Source organism: Lithobates pipiens, unplaced genomic scaffold, assembly GCF_037356315.1.
Source record: "Lithobates pipiens isolate NorthernLeopardFrog02 unplaced genomic scaffold, aLitPip1_a1.2 Scaffold_8, whole genome shotgun sequence".
NCBI lineage: Eukaryota > Metazoa > Chordata > Amphibia > Anura > Ranidae > Lithobates > Lithobates pipiens.
Window position 1 is genome coordinate 433,994,248 of NW_027507903.1, and position 22,882 is coordinate 434,017,129.

The following is a 22,882-nucleotide window of genomic DNA, read 5'->3' on the forward strand; positions in this document are numbered from 1 at the left end:
GCAAGAATCTGAGAAAAGTGTTTGTACTATGGTACTGAGAAGCCGTCCGAGCCAGATGCTGAAGTAGTTTTGAGATTCTTAATGACCAGCTCTACTTCCTCTGCGGAGATAGGGGATTCAAGTTCATCTCTATGCTGGACTTTTAACCTGGGGATGTGGATGGAGTTTAAAGCGGGATTCCGCTGCCGTTTTTTTTTTTTTTTTACCTGTGTCACTGGTGGGCGATTCCTACGGTGTCTTTGCAGTCACGATCGGTGTCTTTTTAACCCCCGGCGTGACGATTTCATTGCTAAGGAAAACTTTTAAAAAAGCAGTCCGGCGGTTTCCATTTTCACTGTGGGGGTTTGAAGCCCACAGGCATTTACTTCCTGGATGCAATGATGCTGAGCTCCCAGCATCCACCGCTCCATCTCGCACATGCTCATTGAGTGTCCTCTTTATTTTCCTTCCTCTTGCCTCGTGTGCTATAGTGGTAATGGCAGATAGAGCTGCCTGCCCACTTTCAAAATGGCAATTTCGGACATGCCCTCGTCACGTGACCGGCGTCCTCCTTTCAAAATCTCACGAGATTTCGGCATGACTGTATCCCCCACTGATTCCTGGGAAATAGCTAAAAAAGTTCCCAGGGACCATTGCGAAGCCGATAAGCACGCCTACTCCCACGGGAGGAGAGCCCGGAAGTCGGCATAAACATTAAAAATAAAAGGTAAATTCTGCATATTATTTTATTTCAATGGTCATAACTGCATCTATGTTCCAAAGCCATTTGAATAAGATGAACTTGCAATTTTCTGTACAAAACCGCTTTAAGAACGAGTTAATGTTATCTAGTGTACCTTGTCCGATTTGCTATAAAGGTCTAGGTAGAAATCATGGAATACTTCCATAATTTTTTGGGGGTTCTGTGAGAGGGAACCGTCTTTCAATTTTATTTTGGGGAGAGCGTAAGATCTGATGTGATTTTGGGGGTAAGTCTTCTTGCTAATAAAGAGCCTAGTTTGTTATTTTGGTGATAAGTGTCCTCCTTCCCATCGAAGGTCCTTTTCTGCTATAATGGTGAGCGCTAAGTTCAAGGCAGTGCGTGCAGCGTCTAGTTTGTCAGCAGAGCTTGAGGAGGGTTTAGATTTATACTGTTTGCTCAATGCTTCAAAATCCCTTTCTAACCTCTCGATGTCTGCTTTGCGAGCCCTGCACAACCTGGAAGAGATTTGGATTAAGTGGCCCCTAATTGTGGCCTTTTGTGCCGCCCACAGAGAGGAGGCGGAGACCCCATCTATGTCATTCACATCAAAGTATTCCTCAATGTGTTTTTCTCTTTCCTTCACCTGGGCGGGATTGCTGAGAATGGAGGCATTCAGTCTCCAGTGGAACCCCGGACAATGAGCCGGACCACCTTGAATAGACAATAAGACCAAAGAATGGTCAAACCAGGCAGTCTTTAATGACCAACCTCTGAGCCAGCGGAATATGCTGTTGGAGGATAAAGAAGTGGTCAATTCTCACAAAGGTTTGGTGGGGGCTGGAGAAGTGAGTATAATCTCTAGCCGTGGGGTTGAGTTCCCTCCAGAAATCCACCAGTCCATAATGATACAATTGTCTGACCACCTGTAGACTCTGCCTGGATGGACGTATCCGGTTCCTGCCCGGGGGATGCAATTTATCTATTCCCGCATCAAACGCCAAATTAGAGTCACCCCCGTAGATCACTATCCCTTCCATGAGTGGAGCTAATGTTTGAAAGAGGTGTTGAAAAAACTTTGGCTGTCCTGTATTAGGAGCGTAATATGTAATGAGGGAGTGGAGTTGTTCTGCAATGAGGACTTTGATTAGTAGGAATCTGCCCTCTGGGTTCCTAAATTCAGAGACCAGGGACAATTGAACCCTACCTGAGATGAATAGGCCAATGCCCCTAGTTTTGTTTTCGGAATTGGCCAAGAAAAACCTGGGGAACTTAGCGTGAACAAAGGAGGGTTGATAGGACCGAGGGAAATGGGTCTCCTGTAAGAAGATGTCTATTTTTTTTTGTGCATGGTAGTGTTGGAAAATCTTTTTTCCATTTTAGTGGAGAGTTTAGACCCTGTACATTATGGGAAGCTATGTGGAGGGATCCTCTCTACGAGGTCAGAATAGCCATGGAGGGAAGAGGGCATATGACTCTTGAGCACCTACCTTCATGCTGGAAGTCCACTGTATAGAAAGGTTTGAATGTATGAGCAGCCCGTCATCCTGAAAGTTACCCTGGGTGAGAGAGATTGTTCCATAAGCTACAAACAAGAAAGTAGAAGTTAATAATAGTCGTAAAGGAGAGAGAAAAGAAAAATAGACAGAGAGAGAGTTGTCCTGAGGTGAGGGCGGAGTCAGGTTCATCCCCCTAAGGAAATAAACATAATGTAACCCACTGAGGGGGTAATACCCAAACTCAAAAAGGCACAGCCACGCAGGCTGCCTGTCCAAGTGCGGGGGAGTGCGTCAGAGGCCCGATCCATCCACCGCACCCCATACTAATATGCTAAAAATAACAAAATGAATAAATGATTAGCCTGCTGGTCTAATTACCCCAAAAAGATAGCTAGCGGATAGACTAGGACTGATTCAGTAAACAGATAGCATTTAGAGAGCAGCAAAAAAAAAAAAAATTAACGATAGTCTTGGTCATTGGAACATGAGTAGTTCTGGGGTATAGCCTATTGTGCCCATGGAACCAGAGATTGGGCTATACCAGGGATGAATTCCAGAGAGGAAATCCCATCTTGACCCAAAATACTGCAACCAACAGCTAAAACATGCTAATATAACAGGGGTCTATGGGGAACCAAACCCATTCACAAATTAGTGAAAAAGGAGGTGAAGTAATATCAGTATCATGGCGGCAGACCATCTTTTACTTTCTTGGTCCTAGGAGTGTTCCAGAGAGAAGTGAGAGGGCTTGATGGTGGTGGGCGTTTGGACATCCCGGAGGAGGAGGCCTGCATGAGAGACGGGGGATCCTTGGGGATTAAACCCAGCTTCTTTAGTAGTAGTTCCCCTTCTGTTAGTGATGAAAACCTAAACAGTTTGCCATTATAATCAAATTTCAAGCTGAACGGGAACAACCACCAATATTTGATATTTTTTTGCGTGAGTACCGTCAGCAACGGTTTAAGAGACCTTCTCTTCTGAATAGTGAAATGTCTGCATAAATTTGAATCTGGTGTCCCAGTAATTGTAACTGTGGTGACAGCCGAGCCCGCTTCATGACTTCCCCCTTCACACTGAAGTAATGTGGCTTGACAACAATGTCCCCGGGGAGACCATCTTGGGGGCCCCAGGGCCCTATGAGCTCGGTCCAGCTCTAACCTATGAGCTCTAATGTCAAGAATGAGGGTTTTGATGAGTGAATGTACTGCGTCCGGAATGTCCGTTATGGGCTCAGGCAAGCCCCTAATCCGAAAATTGAGCCTTCTGGAGCAATTTTCCAAATCATTAATTTTGGCCATTGCTCCCTCCAGTTGATCATGTAGTCCCTGAAAGCGATCAGAATTTTGCAGCATTTTGATTCACTCAATCGATCGTGGCATCCACTTTGTTTTCAATACTTTCAATGTGGGATCCTAGGAGTTGAAGATCAGCCTTTATATCATTGGTGATTCTGGATGCAGTTTGTGCCAGACCTTTATCCAGCATTTCAGCAAACTTAGAGAACGTGAGAGAGAGGTCCTGCTGAGGAGACGCGTGCTGGTGCTGAGACATGCTGGGCTGCAGCCTGGTGAGATGCAGTATGGCTAGGTGTGTGAGCTCCTGAGGGAGAAAGTGCCTGCACCTCCTCTAAGGTCTGATTGAGGAAGGAGACACTGGTCGCTGGGGAAAGTGGCCCTCCTTAGGCTGGGGGTGAGGGGACCCCCCCACATACCTCCTCAGGGGCTTGTCCCACCAGGGAGAAGAACCAGTGGTGTTTCTGGATGCCTCATGAGGCGAATGTTCCGCCACCATCTTGGTTAGATGGGCCACTCCCGGGAGAGAGGAAAACGGGGTTCCGGCATGTCGCTTCTGGGTGTTGGGGCAGGATGTAGTGGCGCGAAGCCCCATGCTAAGCGTCCATCACAGGGGGCTGCGCGTGCGCACCGAAAATAGGATTTTTATAACGGCTTACATGTAAAATCCTTTTCTTTTGAGGTACATCACGGAACACAGAGGTCCCTCCTCTCTTCTAATACCCTTATATTGCTTTGCTACAAAACTGAGGTACTCCCAGTAAAGGGAGGGGTTATAGGGGGGTGAACTTCCTGTCTAGGGTGTGCCAGTGTCCAATCACCTAGTGATGCCCTATATAACCCATCAGTGATTACTGAGACTCTGTGTCCCATGATATACCGCAAAAGAAAAGGATTTTGGAGGTAAGCTGTTATAAAAATCCTATTATTGCTAAGTCAAGATGTGCCATGCTGATACTGTAGACTTATACCCACAAAGACTGAGTGCTGTAATAAAATCAAAAGGTGCTTCAACAAGTAGTACACTTGTGCAACCATATTATTTTGGTTTATTATTTTATTTTTTATTTTTACTTCCCTCCACCTAAAAGATTTCAGTTTGTTCAACTGCATTGTAAAGTTTATAGGTCGCCTTAATGGTGGAAAAAAAAGTTCTGAAATTATTTATCAAATGTTTTTACATCACAGAAACCTGACATTTTAAAAGATGTAAATATCCACTGTATGAATTTTAACTCTATATTTAGCTGTTTGCTTTAAAGTGATTTTTTTTTTTCCATCTCATCGTCGAGGTTCTTTTTTAAATATTAAATTAATAGCAAAGTGTCTTTTGCTTTGAAAACCAATAATATTTTTTTTTCTCTAAAACCTAGGCAAATAACCTAATCTTGAACCTTCTCGGTAAAATCTGTGAACCTTTCCTGGGTAAGAGGAAACTGCAAGAAGACGACATCAAAAACCAATTGATGGCTGGGCTGGTCTGTGTGCACGTGGTAGAAAACTTTAATATTGCTGTTGAGAGAGACAATATTATAAATATATGCAGAGTTTTGTGTTTGGACATGTCAAGAGAAAAGATGCTTGAGGAACTTAGGAAAGCAAAACATACATTCGGCAGAATTGAAGGGTAAGTTATTCCTGTGTTACAAGTATTTACTCAAAAATCAACTGATGATTTTTAGCCCATATGCTATAGCAATCGCTTCCAAAATGCTATGTATACTCATTTTTTCTTTACAGGGATAAAGGGGTTAGTATTAGATCTGTGGTGTCTATAGATGCAGGGATTTTAGTTTTTTTGCATGGATTTCCACTTTAACAAAAAAAATAAAGTGTAAAAAAATAATCTATTTAGCAAAGGTTCTAGTATAAGAATATATAGTAAGGGAGATAAGGGGCATATCGGTCTCGTAACGTTGCAAAGGTTAAAGCCGCTCGACGGGTGGCTGTTGCTGTTGGGTTTGAATATAGTGCAAGTATGATTTGAGGTAGAATACCAATTGAGCACAGTACTCCATCCATGTAGTCCCAGGCCACTCTGTCAAATGCTTTCTCTGTGTCTAGTAAGAGGAAAAAGCCCTTTTTTTTTCTTTCTTTGGATATGAGCCAGTGGTGGATGTTTAATGCCTTAATTGTGTTGTCATGTCCTTCTCTACCTGGTATAAATCGAACTTGGTCCAACGATATGAGGAATGAGGGTAGGGGTATAAGTCTATTTGCCAATATCTTTGCATAGATTTTTACATCTACATTTATAAGGGATATTGGACGATGGTTAATAACTAAGGATTAATCTTTTCCTTATTTTGGTATTACTGTTATGTGGGCTTGAAGGAGTTGAGTTGGTATTTGTTTCTCTGATTTGAGTGAGTGGAATGTTTTTAGAAATTGTGGCTTTAAGATATGTGATTATGTTTTGTAGTATTGTAGGGGGAAGGCCATCTGGGCCAGGTGCTTTGCCCAGTTTCATGTCTTTTTGATAGCTTTTTCAAATTCAGTGTCAGAGATAGGGGCTTCGAGGTCACATGCTTTTTTCAGTAGAAATTGGGGAAGGGCTATACTTTTGTAGAAAGTGTTGTATAAGGCCTGTTCTTTTTTCAGTTATAAGGACATTTGGGGTTTGATGGGTTGTTGTATAAGGACTGCTAGTATATTTCAAATTGTTTGACTATTTCTTCATTAGATGAGTGTGGTGTGCCATTTTGTTCCCTGATTTGGTGAACTGCGGTGGCTGTTTTTTAGTTTTGTACCACTTTTGAAAGTAATTTTCCACTTTTATTTCCTTGCTCATAATACATTTTATGTCTAAGGATGTATAATCTAAATAATAATCTAATAATTAACCACTTCAGCCCTGGAAGAATTTGCCCCATTCCTGAACAGGCCATTTTTTGCAATACAACACTGCATCGCTTTAACTGACAATTGCGTGGTCGTGCGACGCTGTACCTAAACAAAATTGATGTACTTTTTTTATATTGATTGGTTTGCGCAAAATTTATAGCGTCTACAAAATAGGGGATAGATTTATGGCATTTTTATTATTATTATTTTTTTTTTTTTTTACTAGTAATGGTGATCAGTTATTTTTTTTTTCCGGAATCCAATATTGTGGCGGTAGATCGGATACTTTTGACACATTTTTGGGACCAGTAACATTTATACAGTGATCAGTGCTTAACACTAGGGGGAGATCAAGGGGGTTAACTGTGTTCCCTAGGTGTGTTCTAACTGTAGAAGGGTGGGACTGACTAGGAGAGGAGACCGATCTGTGTTCTTACTTAGTATGAACACACGATCGGTCTCCTCTCCCCGGAGAGAACTGGGATTTGTGTGTTTACACACACAGATCCCGGTTCTCACTTTGTCTCAGCGCCCGCCGGGCACTCGCAACGGCTCAGGGGGACACACTGCTGGCACACCCACGCACCTCCTACAGCGTCTTTAAGGGCCGACGTACAGCTCGACGGCTCGCCCAGGAGAGCCTTCCTGCTGCAGTATAACTGCGGTGGCTGGTTGGGAACAGGATAATCTAATAGTCTAATAATCTAAATATGATCTAAATAGATTAAGATCCAACCGAGACATAAAAGGAATCAAAATATATGACCATACTTACAAAATGGCAGTATTTTCTGACGATATGCAATTTCTCTCTGAACCACATATATAATTTCCAAATCTCCTACAAAATCCAAAACACTTTCAATCTATATCAAACTTAAAAATCAACTCTAAATCAAATGCCATAAATATCGCACTACCCCCAGACTTGGTGTCACTATGCTCAAAACCTTTCCCTTTACTTAGGCCAAAAATACAATAACCTATTTAGGTATTCAAATTCCTATCAAACTACTGGATTTATTCAATTGCAATTCACCCCTGTTCTTAAAGAAACATATGAAGACCTAAAACGTTGGAATTCATTAAATGTCTCCTGGTTTGGTAGAGCTTCCTTAATCAAAATGTCAATATTACCCAGATTCTTATACATTATACAAACCATTCCCATTAGAATACCAGCAACATTCTTTGCCTCTTTCCGACGAGCCTGTCCAACTTTCATCTGGAGGAGTAAACCCCCCAGAATCAAATAAACAAGACTTACTCTACCTAAGCTCAATGGAGTAATAGCACTCCCTGACTTACGCAAATATTATCAGGCATTGCCCTAGTCTAATTATCTGCAGTTTAACTGATTGCTGACCAGCCGCTGTCATTATACTATGGCTGGTTGGCACGGCTGCGCGAATCACCATAGGTGTACGTCAGCCACCTTAAGAGCAATAGGGGTGCACGCCGTGGTGTGATGCTGTAGCCAATACGTGTGGCTGGCAGCTGCGATGCCCCCTAGTGTTAACCCCTTCCTTGTCAGTGACATTTATACAGTAATCAATCGTTTTTTTTTTTTTAGCTCTGGTCGCTGTATAAATGTCACTGGTCCCAAAAAAGTGTCCGATCTGTCTGCCACAATGTTGCAGTTTCGCTAAAAATCGCATTACTAGTAAACAATAAATAAATAATAAAAATGCCATAGCTCTAGCCCCTATTTTGTAGCTGCTACAGCTTTTGATATATATATATATACAGTGGTGTGAAAAAGTGTTTGCCCCCTTCCTCATTTCCTGTTCCTTTGCATGTTTGTCACACTTAAGTGTTTCGGAACATCAAACCAATTTAAACAATAGTCAAGGACAACACAAGTAAACACAAAATGCAATTTGTAAATGAAGGTGTTTATTATTAAAGGTGAAAAAAAATCCAAACCATCATGGCCCTGTGTGAAAAAGTGATTGCCCCCTAAACCTAATAACTGGTTGGGCCACCCTTAGCAGCAACAACTGCAACAAAGCGTTTGCGATAACGTGCAATGAGGCTTTTACAGCGTCCTGGAGGAATTTTGGCCCACTCATCTTTGCAGAATTGTCCTAATTCAGTTACATTAGATGGTTTTCGAGCATGAACGGCCTTTTTAAGGTCATACCACAACATCTCAATAGGATTCAGGTCAGGACTTTGGCTAGGCCACTCCAAAGTCTTCATTTTGTTTTTCTTCAGCCATTCGGTGGTGGACTTGCTGGTGTGTTTAGGATCATTGTCCTGCTGCAGAACCCAAGTTTCAGCTTGAGTACACGAACAGATGGTCGGACATTCTCCTTCAGGATCTCTTGGTAGACAGCAGAATTCATAGTTCCTTTTATCACGGCAAGTCTTCCAGGTCCTGAAGCAGCAAAACAGCCCCAGACCATCACACTACCACCACCATATTTTACTGTTGGTATAATGTTCTTTTTATGAAATGCAGTGTTCCTTCTACGCCAGATATACTTGGACACACACCTTCCAAAGAGTTCCACTTTTGTCTCATCGGTCCACAGAATGTTGTCCCAAAAGTCTTGGGGATCATCAAGATGTGTTGTGGAGAAATTGAGACGAGCTTTGATGTTCTTTTTGCTCAGCAGTGGTTTTCTCCTTGGAACTCTGCCATGCAGGCCATTTTTGCCGAGTCTTTTCCTGATGGTGGAGGCATGAACGCTGACCTTAACTGAGGCAAGTGAGGCCTGCAGTTCCTTGGACGTTGTTGTGGGGTCTTTTGTGACCTCTTGGATGAGTCGTCGCTGCGCTCTTGGGGTAATTTTGGGCGGCCGGCCACTCCTGGGAAGGTTCACCACTGTTCCATGTCTTCGCCATTTGTGGATAATGGCTCTCACTGTGGTTCGCTGGATTCCCAAAGCTTTGGAAATGGCTTTATAACCCTTTCCAGACTGATAGATCTCAATTACTTTCTTTCTCAATTGTTCCTGAATTTCTTTGGGTCTCGGCATGATGTGTAGCTTTTAAGGATCTTCTGGTGGACCTTACTGTGTCAAGCAGCTCCTATTTAAGTGATGCCTTGATTGTGAACAGGTGTGGCAATAATCAGGCCTGGGTGTGGCTAGAGAAATTGAACTCAGGTGTGGACAACCACAGTTATAGTATGTTTTAACAAGGGGGGCAATCACTTTTTCACACAGGGCCATGATGGTTTGGATTTTTTTTCACCTTTAATAATAAACACCTTCATTTACAAATTTCATTTTGTGTTTACTTGTGTTGTCCTTGACTATTGTTTAAATTGGTTTGATGTTCCGAAACACTTAAGTGTGACAAACATGCAAAGGAACAGGAAATGAGGAAGGGGGCAAACACTTTTTCACACCACTGTATATATATATATATATATATATATATATATATATATATATAAATATTGAGATTTTTTTTTTTTCACCAAAAATATGTAGATGAATGCATGTTGGCCTAAACTGATGATGAAATTGTTTTTTTTATTTTTTGAGGATATTTATTATAGCCCAAAGTAATAAAATATAGTAGGTTTTTTTTTCTCAAAATTTTCGCTCTTTTTTTTGTTTTGTTTATAGCACAAAAAATAAACATCGCAGAGGTGATCAACCACCAAAAGAAAGCTCTATTTGTGGGAAAAAAAGGCAGCAATTTTGTTTGGGTATACAATGTGTTTTTCATATATCCCCTAGACAAAATGAGCAATCAACTCTTGCAATGCGGACACAGCACCACTACAAGGGATAATGTAATATGGCATGGCTGTTGAAACCCAGATCTTGAAGGTCAGGAGTATCTCTGACTTTCATTCCTACCTTACTTAGAACCAGAAAGCCACTTTGACAAAAATGCATTCCTGTAATTAGAAATCAATTTTTGCCTGGTGTGAACACAGGCAGTTCATCCCCAGAGATCACTCTGTATCTCACATTCTGGCCTTCCTACAATTGACCAGAATTAGGCATTAGGTGCTCTTAAAGTGGTGTTGCCACCAAAAAATAAAAAATAAATGTTTTTAATTCTTAAAAAAAATGAAAACAAATAATTGGGAATTTTTTTTTTTTTATTCACCTCTAAATACCTGTTGCTAGGGGGTCCCTCGTAGTCTGCCTTCTTCCTTGCCCGGGCTGGTGACATCACTTCCCCTCGTGCCGCACAGTCACCTGGGACCTGTCACGTTTCCCAGGTGACTTTGCCGCAGGGGGTGCCCGGCTATGAAGCCACAGCCGGGTGCCCACAGTACAAATGACGGCGCCACGAGCGGAGCGGGGAACAAGGGGGGGGGGGGCTTCGTTGCCCTGCATCGCTGGACCCTGGGACAGGTAAGTGTCCGATTGTTAAAAGTCAGCAGCTGCAGTATTTGTAGCTGCTGACTTTATTTTATTTTTATTTTTTTAGGGGGTACCCCACTTTAAGGGACAGGTCCATTCTATTTCAAATCCTTGTTGAAACCTTTATTTAAAGTGTCTCATGGATCAAACCCATATTACAGCACCCCGTGCTTCCTTGGGATCTCAGGTTTGTTCTTTCTGCACTGAAGAATCCACTCTTCGATGACCCCTCCTGAAAAGTCACCTTCTTGATGGCTATCACATCTGTCAGATGTGTTTCTTAGTTAGCGACTCTCTCCTGTAAACCTTTCTTGATTCTAAACAAGGATAAAGAGGTTTTTCACATAAGACCCTCCTTTCTACCTATAGTATGATCCTTCCACCCCACTGAGGACATTTTTCTTTATTCTGTGTGCCCTGCTTCAAGCACCCCAAAGAAAATGCTTCCCGTTGTCTTAATGTTGTCAAAGCTATAAGGGTCCATCTTTGTATTGCCGACAGGGTCCTGTAAAGGACACCCTGCTTCCAAGTCCACTATAGTTAGGTGAATAAAGTAACTTGTTGGGTTGACTTATGCTCTAAAACAGTGATATGCAATTAGTGGACCTCCAGCTGTCCCATGAGGCATAGCAAGACTCTGACGGCCACAAGCATGACACCCAGAGGCAGAGGCATGATGGGACTTGTAGTTTTGCAACAGCTGGAGGTCCGCTAATTGCATATCCCTGCTCTAAAAGATAGAGTACCTCCAGTACCTTTTTACATGCTCACTCCACCAGATTGGTTTGGATTTCCTGTGCTTTCCAACATCAAGCATCTGTTGCTCAACTTTGTAAGATCATCACCTGGTGTCTCTGAATTGGGTCTTTGACCTCTGTTTTGATTTGTTGGGCCTTTTGGCACTGTATTGCTTGCCTTAATATTGCCCACACTTCCGTTCTGCAGGGACATCCCAGAGTCTATGAATGTCTAGCCTGTGTCCTGTAATATGCAATTAAGATAAGGATTACGGTACAAGACAAAGACAATCCTCCTCTATCAGTCAGGTTGGGTTATATGTGTATGCCTAGGGAGCTTGCCCAGCAAAGCTTTTGCTAGTGTCCAGTCAGCTGCAGGTACCAACCCAGGGACTATGAAAATCCAGTTTGTGTCACGTACTGTACTCAGATATGGAATTTTGGTTGCATGGCATTTTGATTTCTGGCACTATTTACTTGACCTAACCTTATCTTATTATTTTTTTTTTGTACAAGCCAAAATCAGGGAAAATATCTTGTTTATATTGCACTTGTATTCCCTAAACTTAACTTGATCAAATTCATACAAGCCACACTTTGACAAAGTCCACGTGCAGGTGGCTGAAACATGTAAGTGTTTACCAACTGACTGCACTTGACACTGGAACCCTGGAAAGCCAGTGCCACTGCTCATTAAGACTATGTGGGCACTATATAGCCCTGGATGGGAAAGCTATTAAAGTTGGCTGAATGAGCTGCTGCTATGGGGGTATGGTGCTTTGGTAATTTGGTAATTCATCTGGATGGTTGTTATTCCTGTGTACTTGGGGGAACCATGAGTCTATTCAGGTGAGCTTTCCTCACTATCCAGCAGCGCAAAACGATGCTGCAAAATTACCATAGCAGCTGAAAATCGTGTTTTACAGTATGTGCCAGTTAGAGCATGGCATGTTCTCGTCTGTAGTGGAATCCCACAGTTATGCCTCTGTGTTGCTGCCTGATTGTCATGTCAAAGTATGCTGTTATTTCTTTGGAATATGTGTGCTTTATGGATCTATTATTTGCATTTGCATGCTCATAGTCTGGAGCGTATTATAGTACTGATACCATTGTAGTCCATTAATGCTTATACAGCATATCTTAATTATACAGGACCCAGGTTTGATATTCATAGACCCTGGGGATTGGACACTGGAAAGTTGTGAAGGGCATGCCCCCTCCCTAGACAGGCATCCCTTTATAACCCTATCCTACGCTGTGAGTTCTCACTTTTTTTGTTGTGTCCTAAGGTGATAAACTAAGTTAGAGAAATAATTCTTGGCTTAAAGCAGAGCTCCACCCAAAAGGGGAAGCTCCACTTGTTTGCACCCCCCCCCCTCCACTGCCACATTGGCACTTTTTGGGCGAGGGTGGAGCAGGTACCTGGTTTTGACAGGTACCCACTCCCACGTTTGGGAAAGAGCAAGACAGTGATTTCCGAGCATGTCACGCCCCTCCATCTACCCCTTCTTTCTTCTGAGACACACACAGATCCTAGAAGACAGCAGGACCATTCAGAAAGCTTGTACAGTATGAAAACCAAGATGCCAGCACCCAAAGGCAATTGAAGAATCGGCTCGGGGTTCAACATCGCTGGATCCCTGGACAGGTAAGTGTCCTTATATTAAAAGTCAGCAGCTACAGTATTTGTAGCTGCTGATTTTTTTGTTTTATTTTTAGCCAGACTGGAGTTTCTCTTTAAGTCCCCTTTCACACGGTCTATCTGATCAGGTCCGCCTGTCATTTCTTTAGGCAGACCTGATCGGACACTCCTTTCACTCCTATGGAGCAGTGGATGTCAGCGTGAGGTGTCCATTGACACCTGCCGCTATCCGATCTAATCCTGTCTGCAAAATTCAGATGAATAGTGGTCCTATTTTCCATGGCCTCCTCTAACACTGCTTCTGGGTCCTCTTCATTCCTTTCTGTGTCTGCCTCATCTAAGGAAGGCATATTGGGATTCTGAGTCGGATAGAGACAATGGGGCTAGAGAGAGTGCCTGGCAGTTTTTAGGTCAGCACAGTGATACCTGTATTAAAACCATTAGTTGTCAAGCAACCAGAGGCCCTTTACTCCCTTTATTAGATTCCTGCAACGGGACCCTTTCACATGTTCTGCAGCAGGCCCCATTCATGCTAAAGTAATTGGTGCAATCCCAAACTCAGTGAGTGTGTCATTAAAGGACTTATTGTTGGCAGGTTTGGATTTTGGGAAAGCAAAGGGAGTAAGCAGAGGAATACCAGGGAGCATTAAAGCACTTCCAAGTCAAGCAATAGGGGGCATGCTGCACAGTGTAAGCATTGGTGCTCAACCTGCGCCTTCCATCTATTGCGGAACTAGAAGTCCAATAATTCCCAAAAGTAGAGGCATGATGGGACTTGTACAGTGCCTTCAAAAAGTATTCATACCAGTTGAAATTTTCCACATTTTGTCATGTTACAACCAAAAACATAAATGTATTTTGTTGGGATTTTATGTGATAGACCAGTTCAAAGTGGCACATAATTGTGAAGTGGAAGGAAAATGATAAATGGTTTCCAACATTTTTTAATATGTGAAAAGTGTGACGTGCATTTGTATTCAGCCCCCCTGAGTCAATACTTTGTAGAACCACCTTTCACTGCAATTACAGCTGCAAGTCTTTTTTTTTGGGGGGGGGGGATGTCTCTACCAGCTTTGCACATCTAGAGAGTGAAATTTTGGCCCATTCTTCTTTGCAAAATAGTTAAAGCTCTGTCAGATTGGATAGAGAGCATATGTAAACAGCAATTTTCAAGTCTTGCCACAGATTCTCAATTGGATTTAGGTATGGACTTTGACTGTGACATTCTAACGCATGAATATGCTTTGATCCAAACCATTCCATTGTAGCACTGGCTTATGTTTAGGGTTCTTGTCCTGCTGAAAGGTGAACCTCCGCCTCAGTCTCAAGTCTTTTGCAGACTCTAACAGGTTTTCTGCTAAGATTGCCCTGTATTTGGCTCCATCCATCTTCCCATCAACTCTGACCAGCTTCACATTCCCTGCTGAAGAAAAGCATCCACACAACTTGATGCTGCCACCACCATGTTTCACAGTAAGGATGGTGTGTTCAGGGTAATGTACAGTGTTAGTTTTTCATCACACATAGTGTTTGTATTTTAGGCCACAAAGTTAAATTTTGGTCTCATCTGACCAGAGCACCTTCTTCCACATTTGCTGTTGCACGTTTTCTGTATCCCCCACATGGCTTCTCACAAACTGCAAACAGGGCTTCTTATGGCTTTCTTACAACAATTGCTTTCTTCTTGCTACTCTTCCATAAAGGCCAAATTTGTCGAGTGCACGACTAATAGTTGTCCTGTGAACAGATTCTCCCACCTAAGATGTGAATCTCTGCAGCTCCTCCAGAGTTACTATGGGCCTCTTGGCTGCTTCTCTGATTATATTCTCCTTGCCCCGCCTGTCCATTTAGGTGGATGGTCATGTCTTGGTAGGTTTGCAGTTGTGCCATACTCTTTTTTGAATTTTGGATGATTGATTGAACAGTGCTCCGTGAGGTGTTAAAAGCTTGGGATTTTTTTTATAACCTAACCCTGCTTTAAACTTCTTCACAACTTTATCCCTGACCTGTCTGGTGTGTTCCTTTTGCCTCCATGATGATGTTTGTGCACTAAGGTTCTCTAACAAACCTCTGAGTGTGTCACAGATCAGCTGTATTTATACTGAGATTAAATTACACTCTATTTACTAATTAATGGACTCTATTTACCAATTAGGTGACTTCTGAGGGCAATCGGTTACACTAGATTTTAGTTAGGGGTATCAGAGTAAAGGGGGCTGAATACAAATGCATGCCACACTTTCAACATATTTATTTGTAAAAAAATGTTGAAAACCATTTATCATTTCCTTCCACTTCACAATTATGTGCCACTTCGTGTTGGTCTATCTCCTAAGATTCCAATAAAATACATTTACATTTTTGGTTGTAACAAGACAAAATGTGGAGTCTTTTAAGGGGTATGAATACTTTTGCAAGGCACCTTAGTTCCGCACCAGCTGGAGGGCTACAGGTTGAGCACCCATGATGTAAACAAAGGTAAGAGAAGAGATCGGAGCTGTTGAGAAGTATTTGTTGAAGTTTGGGACTCCCAAGCCTTCTTGTTTCCTGTGTATGAATATGGTGTGTTTTGAGAGCCAAGGTTTTTTATCAGCCCAAACGAATCTTAAAACATAGTTCTAAAATGATTTAAGAACGTAGGAGGGATTGGAATCGGGAAGAGTACGGAAATAATAAAGAAGCTTTTGTAAGATTGACATTTTTACAGCATTAATTCTCCCTATCCACGAAAGGTGTAGGTGAGACCAAGACAAAATTAGAGCTAAAGATTGGAAGGTTGGGCTATAGCTTGCCTCGTAGAGTGTGTGGTATGAGCTGGTCAGGCAAATTCCTTAATAATTGAGGTGGGAGCGAAGTTATAGTTTTGTTTTAATAAAGTGACCTCCGCATCAGGGAGAGAGATGTTGAGGACAGAAGATTTATTTTCATTTACCGCTAGTCTGTATATAGTAGAAAACCATGCAAGTGTTGAGAACAAGATTGGCAGTGTGGGGTTGGGAAAAAGTAGATTGATGACAGATTGAAAAAAGATTTGATGGCAAACACGCTGACCATAAACGACCTTTGATGTCCCGTTAAATCTAATTAGATGTGGCAAAGGTTCCAGGTCTAAAATAAGGAGGATGGTTGATGGGGACACCCCTGGTGTGTTCCTCTATAAACTAGGGAAAGAAGTAAGTTGTCAAAAAAGGTAAAATACAATATACAAAAATACCCCGCGCAACCAAAAAGAAAAAAATAGCAGGTAGCACAACAAACAGATACATTTGTTGTCAAGTGAAAAAAGTGCATACAGTGCTGCACTGTATGCACTTTTTGGCAAAAAAGATAGCAGACAGTAGCCAAGGAGATCTCAATCAAACTCTTAGCTAAGATACAAAGTGGGCTGAAAATCTCCTTTAATCCACAACATAGTACATTTACTGCCAGGGAAGAGAATCAAACGCCTTATGTATAGCCTTGTACTCCATTATTGAAAACGTTATTAGGTGTTTCTCAGGTCTGGCTTCCTTACAGCTTCATTTGCTTCCCTGAGACATAGATATGGTTATTCCTGTCCTGCAGAAACCCACCTTTAAACCCATCAGGGAAAACCCCTTGGATGATCTTTCCTGCAAAGTAGCTTTCTTAGTGGCTATCACATCCATCAGACATGTCTCTGGGTTGACAGCTCTCTATTGTAAAGAGTCATTCCTCATTCTGCACAAGCACTCAAGACCTATCAGTTTTCCACCTTAATCAAAACATAGTCAATCCTTCTCTGTGCCCTACCTCAAATCACCCAAAGAAAATTTCTCTTCCCTGCCTGGACATGGTTTAGGTCATCAGAGTCTATTTCAGAGCTGCTGCTTCTATCCGAAAAATGTATTCCCTTTCTCAAATCGCCTTTCAGAACAGCCATGGAGAGAGCGTAGCTCTGCCCATTTTCCAGGAAACGCATGCAGCTTTAAAATCCCTCCTCTTCCACCATGGCCTCCATTATTGCGTTTCCTCCGCCATGATGGAAGCGCTGCAGGAACCAGGGGGAGCTGCGCTCTCTCCAAGTGAAGGGGTATAGGCTCACCTCAAGGCATTGTTTCTTCCAGGACCAGCCCAGCTCCCCCGCAGTACTGGCAGGGGTGCTCCAGTGTTCCCAGCCTCTCCAGCTCAGTGGAGCAATGTCCCACAGTGGGTCACGTGTCTGTGTGCCCGAGGTCTGTGGTGAGAGGCTCAGGTGGCCAGGCGGGCTGCCACGGGTGTTGTGGCTACCCCCCCACATGTTGATCCTGGCTGGTGGGTGACGTCATGTCTGGTGACGCGTCTTCCTGTCGGGGTGACAGTGATTCCGGTTGCCTGGAACACAGAGGTCAAGGGGGTGGGTCTATTGACTGGTGTTTCCAGTTCCGTCTATCGTGGATGATGCCCGAAACTGGGACTTTTAAAACCGCTGCACTCTCTGCAAAAATGGAGGAGAGATCCACAGCCTCGGTGGAAGCAGGTTCCCCTAGCATCGGTCAGGCCCAGGTAAGAGGGGTACAATGGTGCCCCAATCTTCTCCATATGGCCTTTTGTTTTGTTGTGTGTACCTCCCTGTGGGGAGCCTGTGGCTGCTGGTGGGGTCTAGCAGTTTTTTGGGGGGGTCACACGGTTTCCTGTTCTGGTGGAGGGCTGTCTCACTAAAGGAGGTGACTGCTGCTTAGTAAAGACGCTTATTTGATTCTTGTTTTTGTTTTTACAGTGGGGATCGAAAGTTTGGGCACCCCAGGTAAAAATGTGTATTAATGTGCATAACGAAGCCAAGGAAAGATGGAAAAATCTCCAAATGGCATCAAATTACAGATAAGACATTCTTATAATATGTAAAAAAAAGTTAGATTTTATTTCTATCATTTACACTTTTACACAATTACAGAAAACAAAAAAATGGCGCCTGCAAAAGTTTTGGCACCCTGCATAGTTAATATCTTGTACTGCCCCCTTTGGCAAGTATCACAGCTTGTAAACGCTTTTTGTAGCCAACCAAGAGTCTTTCAATTCTTGTTTGAGGTATCTTTGCACATTCTTCCTTACAAAAGTGTTCCACTTCTTTGAGATTTCTGGGCTGTCTGTCACGCACTGCTCTTTTAAGGTCTATCCATAGATGTTCAATAATGTTGAGGACAGGAGATTGTGAAGGCCATGGCAAAACCTTCAGTTTACACCTCTTGATGTAATCCCCTGTGGATTTTGAGGCGTGTTTAGGATTATTATCCATTTGTAGAAGTCATCCTCTCTTTAACTTCAGCTTTTTTACAGATGGCATCAAGTTACCATCCAAAATTTGCTGAAATTCTATTGAATCCATTTTTCCTTCTACTCGTAAAATGTTCCCTGTGCCACTGGCTGCAATATAACCCCAAAGCATGATTGATCCATCCTCATGCTTAACAGGTGGACAGAGGTTCTTTTCATTAAATTGTGTGCCCTTTCTTCTCCAAACGTACCTTTACTCATTCCAGCCAAAAGTTCTATATTAACCTCATCGGTCCACAGAACTTGTTTCCAAATAGCCTCAGGCTTGTCTATATGTTCATTTGCAAAGTTCAAACGCTGATTTTTGTGGTGAGGATGTAGAAGAGGTTTTCTTCTGATGACTCTTCCATGAAGACCATATTTGTACAAGTATCTCTTTATAGTGGAATAGTGTACCACAACCCCAGTGTCTGCCAGATCTTTCTGGAGGGATCGTGCAGTAAAAGTGGGTTTTGAATTGCTTTTCTCACAATCGTGCGAGCTGTTCTGTCTTGATATTTTTCTTGGTCTTCCAGATCTTGCTTTAACTTCCACTGTTCCTGATGACTGCCATTTCTTAATTACATTCCAAAAAGAGGATATTGACATCTGAAAATGCTTATAGCCTTCTCCAGCTTTGTAAACATCAACTATTTTCAGTTTCAGTTTTCTAGACAACTGCTTAGAAGAACCCTTGGTGCTGATTGTTGGGGCAAGGTCAGATGAGTCTGGCCATTTAAAACCTTTGAGATTGACATTACCTGGTCTTCCCAGACGATGATTGAGAACAATCCATGACACTGGCAGGTCTCAGCTTTGCAAAGGGGGCAGTGCATGCTATAAATTCTGCAGGGTGCTCAAACTTTTGCAGATGCCATTTTTTTTGTTTTCTGTAATTTTCAAAGTGTAAATGATGGAAATAAAATCTAACTTTTTTTGACATATAAGAATGTCTAATCTGTAATTTGATGCCATTTGGAGATTTTTCCATCTTTCCTTGGCTTTGTTATGCACATTAATACACATTTTTACCTGGGGTGCCCAAACTTTCAATCCCCACTGTATAGGTTTAAGCGTCAGCAAAAACTAAACCCGCCTCCACCAGCTCAGAGGAAATGTCCATCCTGCAAGAATCCTCTAAGAGAATCATGGCAAAAACCAGTGTGCAGAACATGTATTACAGATCTTGAAGAGGAGACATCCCAACAATGCAAGGATTTGTTTTCCTCTGTATGGGAGCAGACAAGTTCTTTGCGCTTGGTCAGATCTCTGCTGGACAAAAGCCTGGCAGGTCAAGCATAACCCCAACAGCCTCCGTCCAGTCCCTGAGCATCCTCCTCTAGGAACAGTAGAGGTTATTGACTCAGGGGATGAGGGGACAGGTACTCTTCCTTCCCTCAAGGATTTGGATGAGGAGGAAGAAGATAATAGCCAGGCATCCAGGTACAAGCTATCACTGGAGGAGGTAGATCTATTAAAAGCAATCTACACGACTCTAGAAATCCAGGAGGAAAGGGTACAACTGTTTATACGCGACAAAATGTCCCAAGGCTTGGATGGAACCAGAGTGTTTCCGGTCCACAGGGTCCTCTCGGATGCAGAAAGAATGGAAGGACCCAGAGAGAGGTCCTTTCTTTTCCAAAACCCTCAGGAGAAGGTTCTGCTTTGAGGATAAGGAGACTGAGGTCTGGTACAAGAAGCTCAGGGTGGGTGCCACTTTCTCACAAGTATCCTGTCGCACAGACCTTGCTTTCGAGGATATGGGGGTACTAAAGGACGCGATGGATAAGAGAGCAGATTGCCTTTCGAAAAAAGCTTGGGACTCCACCTCATCCAGCTTCAAGCCTGCAATGGCTTCCACGGTAGTAGCCAGGAACCTGGAATGCTGTATTGAAAAACGTAAGAGTCGTGTGGAGGCAGGTACATCACAAAAAGAGTTGCTGGAATCCTTTCCACTCATGGTTAAAGCGGTAAAATACATGGCGATGCATCGGCAGAATCGGTGAAGATGTCAGCGAGATCGTCGGCTCTGATGAACTCAGCTAGATGTGCTATCTGGCTATAAACTTGGACTGGAGATACAGCATCCAAGATAAAGTTGTACGACCTACCTTTTCCAGACAACTTAGTTTTTGGTACAGATCTCAAGACCTGGTCCTGGACAGTACAGCTGATAAGAAGAAGGCATTTCCTTACAAGAAGAAGCAGCCACTCAAAAATAATTTTCATGCTGTTCAACAGCCCCACAAGAATAGAGACCAGGAGCAGAAAAAAACGTTGGGCCTCCCAGAGGGGCAAAGGGAGAGGAGGGGTCCTCTCCAGAATCCCCCGATCAGCCCCCCAAAAATAAGTGACAGTCTCATTCCAGTGAGAGGAAGATTTATCTTCTTTCAACCAACAGTGGGAAAAGGTGCCCACAAGCCTGTTCGAACAACATCATCACCCAGGGGTACAGTTTGGAGTTCTCAGAAACCTCTCCAAGCATATATTATATATCACCAGTCTTCCAAAAGACAAGGAGAAAGCTTCTGCAATGACAAACCTATTTCAGGATCTGATACAACAGGAAGTTATCATCCAAGTCCCAAAACATCAGGAAGGTCGGGGTTTCTATTTACACATCTTCTTGAAGTAAAGAAACCCTTGGGGAAGTATCAGTTGAAACTGAATCAGAAAATTCTGAACAGATTGATTCGTTACAAATACTTCAGGATGAACACAATCTATTCTATAACTAAGTTATTGTCCCCAAATGTCTTTGTGGCAGGCATCTCTGGACCTAAGGGATGCTTATCTGCATGTCCCGATAGCCCAAGCTTCCTAACAGTTTCTCTGTCTATCTCTCAATCTGGGGAATTCAATATGGCATCTCCAATTCAGGGCTCTGCCTTTCAAACTATCATCCTCCCCCAGGATCTTTACAAAATTGATGGCGGAAGCACTGAAACCTCTCAAACTAAGAGGTTTATCTGGACAATATGTTACTTTTTGCAGACTCCAAAAGCCTGCAGGTGACTCAGGCTCACCTCAAGAGCTTAAATTGGCTCCTAATTTTGGAGAAATCTAATTTTAGTCCCAGCACAAGTGATGAAATTCCTGGGTTACACAGTAAACTCAGTACTTCAGAAGGTCTTCCTCCCACAGTAGAAGATAGAGAAGGTCCAAGCTGCAGTAAGGCTGATTCAAACCAACCTCTTGGTGTCTGTTTGCACAGCTATGGCAGTCTTGGTGGTCCTAACGGTATCCATTCCAGCCATACAGTGGGCCAGACTACATTCCCGGACACTACAGATGAACATCCTTCAAAGATGGTCTCATCAGGAGTCTCTAGAAAAGCAAATTCGGATCATCTCAAAAGCTCTGGTGGTGGCGGGATTCAACCAACCTATCAAAAGGTCTTCCCTGGGTCTTTCCCCTGGACAAACGTCTTATGACGGATGGGTGTTTGGGGTTGGGGAGCCCATTTGGACAGCCAGACCGCACAGGGTTCCTAGCCCAAAGCAGAAGCCAGGAAGTCTTCAAATTGGCAAGAACTGAAGGCCATCTTTCTCAAACTCCTATTCTTTCATCAGATATTCAGGGGACAGCATATACAAGTACTCTCAGGCAATAATAAAACAGCAGTAGCCTATGTATTGAAACAGGGAAGAAGCAGGAGCAAAGTGCTCTTGGAGCTAGCCAGCCAGTTGCTTTCACAAAGCGAAACGTGGGTTCACTGACGACAATCCATCTAAAGGGGTTCCAGAACTTTCTAGCAGATCTGCTAAGCAGAAGAAAGGTAGTAGATGCAGAATGGAGCCTGAATCAGGAGGTCTTCCTGACGGTCACCAAAGCATGGAGTCACCCTCCGATAGATCTGTTTGCAAGCCAGCAAAGCTCAAAAGTGCGGATGTTTTTCTCACTCCACAGGAAAGATCAGGCCACAGGCATAGATGTGTTCGCCCATCCCTAGGATTACCAGCTGTGTTATGCTTTCCCCCCATTCCAGTTGATACCACTGGTCCTCAGGAAATTCGGGGAGGAGAACATGAATCTGATTCTGGTCACCTCCTTCTGGCCAAAGAGGCCCTGGTTCGCGGCTCTACTAAATTTAGCCGCAAAACCTCCCTGGAAGCTACCGTCCAGCAAAGATTTGCTAACACAGGGTACACTGAACCATCCGGAAGCAGATCCAACTTCTCTACATTCCTTCAACACTATAGGTTAGACCTACTGTGCTCTGCCAATCAAGCCTTTGGCCCCACCCTAGGGTAAGTTTCTCAGTTATCCTCTCCAAGGCTGTCCTGAAAGGCTCTTAGAAATACCATCATCGGTAAGTCTAACTAGGCCTATTTAACCTAACCTCAGGACCTTGCAAGAGGTATCCTGATCAGAATCCACCATTGATAGATGGATAAGTCAACTCATTTCAGAGAGACAGACTTTCCCTGCACTATTACGTGCTCGCTCCAACAGATTGGTTGGCCTTTCTGGGTATGCCAGCATCAAGCCTCTGTTGGCCAGCTAAGGCTGCCACCTGGTCTTCTGTTCAAAAATTTTCAAAGTTCTACCAGATGTACATCTTATCTTGTCCAGATGCAGTTTTAGGCCTCAAGATTATTGTAG

General features: G+C 43.1%; 1 protein-coding gene across 4 annotated transcripts in view; it reads left to right on the forward strand.

Annotated features, from left to right (window-relative positions):
* LOC143964534 (E3 ubiquitin-protein ligase RNF213-like) overlaps positions 1 to 22,882 on the forward strand; it is a 582,447-nt gene that overhangs the window by 157,603 nt on the left and 401,962 nt on the right. For all 4 annotated transcript variants that reach the window (XM_077474318.1, XM_077474320.1, XM_077474317.1 and 1 more), the window contains exon 9: positions 4,844 to 5,097. In XM_077474318.1, coding sequence (XP_077330444.1) covers positions 4,844 to 5,097 — 254 coding nt within the window. The remainder of the gene's footprint in view (positions 1 to 4,843; positions 5,098 to 22,882) is intronic.